The following is a 6,824-nucleotide window of genomic DNA, read 5'->3' on the forward strand; positions in this document are numbered from 1 at the left end:
TGTAAAGGATAGTAAAGTCATTTTCATGAGAGAAAGAAATCAACATTAAACATTTGTTGATGGAAGACAAAGGAACAAATTCTGCTTCATCTATTTAATTGCTTCTTCTTTTCTTGTCTATAAAAAAGAAGCAACTGATTAGTTGTGGTTAGTTCAAGCCCAATTTTTACTCCATCTTCAGCATGTTTTATAGTATAATTCCCCCTTGCCAGTGGTATATTGGGTACTTTTCTTCCTCATCCGATGATCTTGAGTACCCACATAACTACTTCAGTATTTTACTATCCAAAATTTCATAAAACAAGTCCTGAGTTGCAATATCAGCCTTTAATATTTCTGACAAGAATCTAATATTTCCCACACTCAGAGGATGATGTGTCCTTAAGTATCAGAAGGAGCTTGGAGCTGGCTGTGAAGGCCAGGTGTGAATGGCTCCATCCTCCCACTGACCTGTGGTTTCCCCGAGACATGTTTGTACAGGGCATTTTTTGGGCAAGGCATTCTCCTAGCTGTCCCCATTCCTGGAGCATTAGAAGATTTACTGCTTGGTCAACTTTCTGGTTTGGAGAGAGGAAACTGGCTTTAAAAGCCTTTTAACCCAAAGGGTTTGAATGGCTAATGGACAACATCCTTTGGCAAAATGAGATGGTGAAAAATCTCCTTCCTTGTTTAAAAACAAGGCTTTACTTATGTAACATTTTATAACGTTAAAGGCTTTTGGTTTTACTATTTATTTTTGGAATCTGTCACATTGCATCATAAGGCAAACTATTTGTGTGTGTGGTTCACCCCAAACCTCCCCTATGTTTCTCATTTTTCTACACTTTTAACTTAATTGTCATCTACAAATGGTATTTCATTTCATTTTAAGCACTGTGCAGGCTATGGATTCACACTTCAATATTGAGCAATTTTAATGTGATGTAAATAAGAGTTTCTGAAGATCTAGAAAAATCACAAAATCAATGGCATGTCTATAATTGCAAAGGACAATAAAATTTCACTAATAAACAGATAATAGGACTTACAATATCTATTAAAAATATTCATAAACTCTATCACCAAACACAAAACTAATATATCTTTTTTTTCATGGAAAAACAAACTCACAAGACTTGGGAACAATAAGTAATTCAAAGATCACAAACTTAATCTTGATTTTAGTATCACTAGCCACTGTTTGAAGCATGTCATTACTTAGGGCCTCCCTTTTTTGTGTTTAGTGTGGGATTAAAATCAGGTGGAATTTTGTGTATAAACAAGTTATAGTATATGTTACCCATGGGATAAGACAGAATAAAAACTCAAATTTTGTCTAATGGTGAATATGGAGAAGTGGGTTCTATTTACAACTTTCCAGCAGCAATCCCAGGTGCAGCCCAGTTCAGCAATTAAAGGACATAGACAGAAGGTGTATGTCTGCATAATTATGAGGATGTTCCATTGTACTTTTAATAGTAATAACTGCTGGAGGCCAAACCAATTTTTCAGCTATAGGACACTCAGGAGTTGTATGTTCACCCCAATAAGGAGCAGTGGAAGTGTTAAAGGGGTGGCAGACTTTAATAATAAAAATGCACCTCATTTCATATATTATTTCTATTTTTGGTTGGCACCAGGAAAGACCGCCTGATCACTAAGATGCACGGGGACAAGTCTGTCATTTGATTGCACATTACCCAGATATCTTCATGATAGTTGAGAGAAGTATGACTCTAGCAGAAAAGATTCACCTCCAAGTCTCTTGAAGGAATTGAATGATCTCTTGTGGAAGTAAACAGTTAGGACACAGTGGGGTGAGGAGAGATTTGACATGTAGGTTTCTCTGTGACTTTACACAAACTGTGGACAACATGGGAGCTATTTCCAAAACACAGCATGGTGATTCATCTAAGCAGAAGTGGCAAGGTCCTGACATTTTCATTAAGAAATACAGCAAGAGGTGCCCCAGAGTTGCGCGAGTACGATATATAAAAGGTTCCAAGGCAAACCAGGAGATAAGGCATTATAGAGAAAGTGGAAACAAACTTAATTTGCGTCATTAATTCTGACCCCGCCTTAGGAGTATTGATTTTCTTAGCACCCACAACTCACCATTACCATCACTCCACAGCCGCTGATTCTTTCCCACGTGACTAAGCTCAAGGAAAGCTCATTCTGTCCTGGTTTTCACAATCCTCACAGCATGAAGCCAGGGCCTAGGATGAATTTACTGAACAAATGGCAAAATGAGCAAACTACTCAGGTAAGCATCCATAGAGATGTAGATGATGGGGAAAGAGGCCATATCCAAGTGTTAACGATGACAAATCAGTTAATTCTATAGGGAACAGTGCTGTTGAAATACAGCTAATGTCTGAAGAAGATAGTCAATTTATTTTCCTATTTACAATTAATGTTTTTCAACTGTAATTAATTTTGTCTTTCCAATCAAGCCTATGTAGAAAACCAGGCAAGCTACTCACCTCTGTCTGCCTTAGTTAATATCTGCATGGGATTCCACAGTCACAAACATACAAATCCTCTGTGTATAAAAGGAACCAGATGACTGAGTACAGGCATATCCACTGAAAAACATTGCCACTATGATGGAAAACAGTGTAAAGACTGTTCAACTCTGTAGTGTAAAGAGTCTGAGGGGAACCCATTATTTATTGGTGATGAGACTTTCTCAATGGGACGTTGGACTCCTCAGTAAGGATATATTTTTATGGATTGAAGATTAGTAAAAATTTCAAGTAGAGTTAATTATCAACTGTTTTTTTTTTACTGACTATTGAAATGGTTGCCATAATAGATAATATGTTTTAGTCATAAAGACACAGACTTTTATTTTTATGATTACTATTATTATGTGTTGATTTACAAACTTGATTGTTAACTGGAGCTGTTTCTGATCCGCTGCTTCGGTCTTTACCTATAAATGCCAAGTTGGCCAAGAGTGACAGTCACTAACTCCCTGGGTTAGTCATTTATACCAATTGACTTTGTTAGTTCAAGTAACTAGGTAGAGTCAGGCAAACTCATTTGCTTTTCTCTTCCTTCCTAATGCCGCCCCCCACACTCTTAAAGCACATCTATTTACTTATAAATAATAGAAGTATGGATTAGTGAAACCTATGTTCACTGGCCTTAAGACCATTACTGAAATTTCTGATTGATATTTGAAACTTTATGCAAAGTTTTTCATGAAAAGAATCTATGTCTTGTCTTTCCTATAAATTTTGAGATGGAAGCATGTTAGGAGACCATGTTTGGGCAACATTGTCTTTATTATGTTTTGGTAATAGTTTTATTATGAACAAGGAGCTTTTATTGCTAGATCTACCTCACTGCTGTTCACTAAACTTTGTCTCAGGTCAAATAAGCTTTGGTGTAGAAATGAGGTTAGAATACTCACTAATCATGGCTTCAGCAGAACTGAATCATTGCATAGACCACTGGAAAAAATTCAATTTTTTGTTTTTTCTATTTATATTAAAAATTCTGTTCATAGAAGTATTATATCAATAAGAAATTCTGTTTCATGAGGTTCTTAAGCTTAGTTTGCAAATACACGTACAAAACAAAACAAACAAACAAAAAGCCCTCCAGAAACAAACAAAACAATGGAAAGCCAATAGAACTAATAACAGCTTTCTCTGGCTTTGTCATGCTTCTGCAAACCATCTAACAAGTCATAGATTTAGAACTCAAATTCAACTGTACACTAAAGTGTAATCATTATATGAAAATTCTAAACCAAACAAGTAGGCATGTATTTGTTTGTAAATACTACAGCCACATAAGGATAAACAAAGGGATGGATTTGAAAAGTTACCCAAAAATGCTTTAGAAATATTAAGTCAGCTTTCTGCTGTCAGTCATATATTTCCAGTTGCAGAATATGGTAACTACAAAAAATAAAAAATAATAATAAAGCTATTTTTTTCTAAATTGTGCTTGTTTGCTAGATTAAAGAAAGTTATATGCCAAAACGTAAAATTTATTCCACGAAAATTAACAGGCTACACAGATAAATTTTGGCAAATGCAACTTTATATTGAAGTTCACACATCTGTATCTTAAAGAATGAGACTCACAGAATCTAATGTATTTCTAAAATACCAGAAATCATATTATAAGCTTTCACAAGTTAAAACTGAAATAATTTAAGCAACCAATACACTGAATGTGCAGAAAGTATAAACAAGACTGTGCCTTCCATAGAATAAATGCTCCACAACTTGTGCCAGGTGTCATCTAAGGCTGTGGGCTCCCCTTGACAGCTGACTTATAATATAAACAAATATCAACTGTCTGCTTCTCAGAACACACTAGGATGGGTAGCACACCCCAGAAGAAAATTTCATTATCCCAGTGATGTGCACCTTCATTTTCAAACCATGTGAGGAAAAATGGAAAAGTATTCAATGCTCTCCCATGCACTTCCTGATAAACAGGGCCAGTCACTGATTCAATGCCTCTTGACTATTTGCTCCACTGCTAAAGAATATAAAGGATACTAGATAACCCTTTAAGGCAACACGTGTTTATTCTGTATCATTAGAACTGCTCATCTGTGGTGAGTTGATACCATTCATGTTGCCTCCCAGACAGATATCTAGCATTTGTAAAATAGAAACAAACTGGAAACTCTTTTACTGAATAAACAGAAAACACATAATACAGTTCAATGCTAGCAATTTCACTGGTAGGGAAGGAAAGTGGCATTTAGAAATACAATATATTAATACAAAAAGGTAAACTCTAATTGGAACCAATATACTGCTTTGGAATGCTCCCCCAAACTTACAAGGCGTGTTTAAAGTGTTGTACCCCAATAATTCATGGCACATCTTTAGAGGATTACAGTACTGTTAGTTCCCCCAGTAATGAAGTCTTTGCAAAACAAAAATAGTATGAAATGTTTTAAAGTCTTCAAACTTCTAAAATTAGCTTTTATCAACACATTTACCTCATGTCAACTTAATTTATTAAAAGGTCCAATGCTAATTGTTTTTAAGTTTTTTTTTCATATGTAATGATATACACAGCATTTAGCACTGATACTTAGCACCTGCTACGTTCATTATCTAGTGTTCAACCACAGAAAGAAACTTAGGGCAGTGGTTCTGTCCTTTCTTAATTACAAACCTTCGGCGGCAGTCAGCAGGATCACTCTGAGATTTAAAATAGGATTATAGGTGAACTATTGCAAAGACTGCAGAAGGTTGCCCAAATCCTTATAACTGCTGATCCCATCCTTGATTTTCTTCTCAAGACATGGCTACAGGCCACAATTGCTTAGCAGAGAGGGTTAGTGTTTCACAAGGCTAAAGATTTACAGATGCTCCCTCATATAACACAGTAAGGTTCCCTTGGTAACCTGGATTTTCTGCAGTAAAGAAGGGTTGTACTGAAACAGCGCCGCAGCTCCCTGTTGGAGAAAATGCAGACAAAGGGATTGATTCCTGCTTGGGCAAAACTCATCCAGACAGCAGCCGTTAGAAATCCCCCTGGTACTACAGGCCCTCTTGCAAAAACTCTCCAATAGCAGGCCACCAGGTAGGGGCCCCACAAGGTTAGGAAGAGAAAAGTCATTATATAGAACATTCTGCTGATTCGTTTCTCCATTTTGAACTCATCTAAGACCAGCAGCCGTCTTCTGCCTGTGGTATTTGCATTTTGCCTGATGCCCAGCAAGGTGGGTGGTGTGGGACCCCTTCCAAATCCTGCTAGCCAGTTGGCAGCTGCCTGGCCACTGGCTCCAGGGCCATGAAAGGTCCAGTTCTGACTGACGGCTGCTACAAACTGGACTGGCTTCATTTTCCTTCGATCGTGGACAAAAAAGATCAGCTTGAGGTAGACAAGCTGTGTGGCTAGGAGGATGAGAGCAAGGAGCAGCATAAATCCTAGGGAATCGTTAGCCCTGAAGGAGCGGTGTTGGAAGGTGCATTGATCCTCCTCCCTAATGAACGAGTACGTGCCCACGTCTAAAACTGGGGGGAACGCCATGGCCACAGACAGAGTCCACACCATGCAGATCACAGCCAAACACGTCCAAAAGGTCAGCCTCTTTGTGTAGAAGCGGTGATGGGCGATAGCTAGGTATCTGGTAACGCTGATGCAGAAGAGCATGAAAGCGGTGTGGAAACAGGACAACACCCCCAGAAAGGCAATCACTTTGCAAGTCAGAGTCCCATAAGTCCAGGAAGAGCCATTTTTGACAGAGTTGAATACAAATGGAAAACAAATTGCAGATCTGAGGATGTCTGAACAGCACAGATCCAGCAGGAAGTAGTAAGGAGCTCTGTGCAAGGTCTTATCTTTCACTAGCAAAATGGAGATCAGAAGGTTGCCCACCACGCTGACTCCTATTATGAAACCCAAGGAAGTCAGTTTCAGAAAGGCTGTTAGAGGCGAGAGATTTTGCAAAATGTTGTCAGCTGCATGGCTATAGTTCGCCATAGATGGATGGAGGATAAGGAAACAGCCTCAGTCAAGTCGCATGATCTAGATATAAGAACAAGGAAAAGCTAGATCCATACATTTTACTAACAATGTAATCCACAAAGAGATCTGATCCAATCTGTGGTCATGCTTCCTCTTTCCTTCCGTTTGATTTGCCATCAGAATATCTGAAGAAGAAAAAAGAGAACTATCAGTTCTTAAGTTAATAAGCCATGCTGTTGGGGCTAGCATGAAGCTAGCCTTTTACGAGGAAGCACATGAAGTTTCCAATTTAAACACTTCTGTTTGCTTCAGCAGTTGTTTGTTTGGGATGTCAGGGCACTGGCTACATTAGTGTCCTAAGCCAGGTGAACATACCAAGTCCTTATTCT

The 6,824-nt window shown here is 38.1% G+C and overlaps 1 protein-coding gene across 1 annotated transcript; it reads right to left on the bottom strand.

Moving 5' to 3' along the window:
- Window positions 1-5,337: 5,337 nt before the first annotated feature.
- Window positions 5,338-6,462, bottom strand: Gpr85 (G protein-coupled receptor 85). Its single transcript, XM_038320820.1, has one exon. The coding sequence runs from the start codon at window positions 6,448-6,450 to the stop codon at window positions 5,338-5,340; it is 1,113 nt and encodes a 370-aa protein (XP_038176748.1). The 5' UTR covers window positions 6,451-6,462.
- Between the last annotated feature and the right edge of the window lie 362 nt (window positions 6,463-6,824).

The sequence above is a fragment of the Arvicola amphibius genome, chromosome 2 (genome assembly GCF_903992535.2).
Source record: "Arvicola amphibius chromosome 2, mArvAmp1.2, whole genome shotgun sequence".
NCBI lineage: Eukaryota > Metazoa > Chordata > Mammalia > Rodentia > Cricetidae > Arvicola > Arvicola amphibius.

Bases quoted from the DNA above. Each gene is read 5' to 3' on its own strand.
- Gpr85 (XM_038320820.1), bottom strand. From the start codon at position 6,450: ATGGCGAACTATAGCCATGCAGCTGACAACATTTTGCAAAATCTCTCG.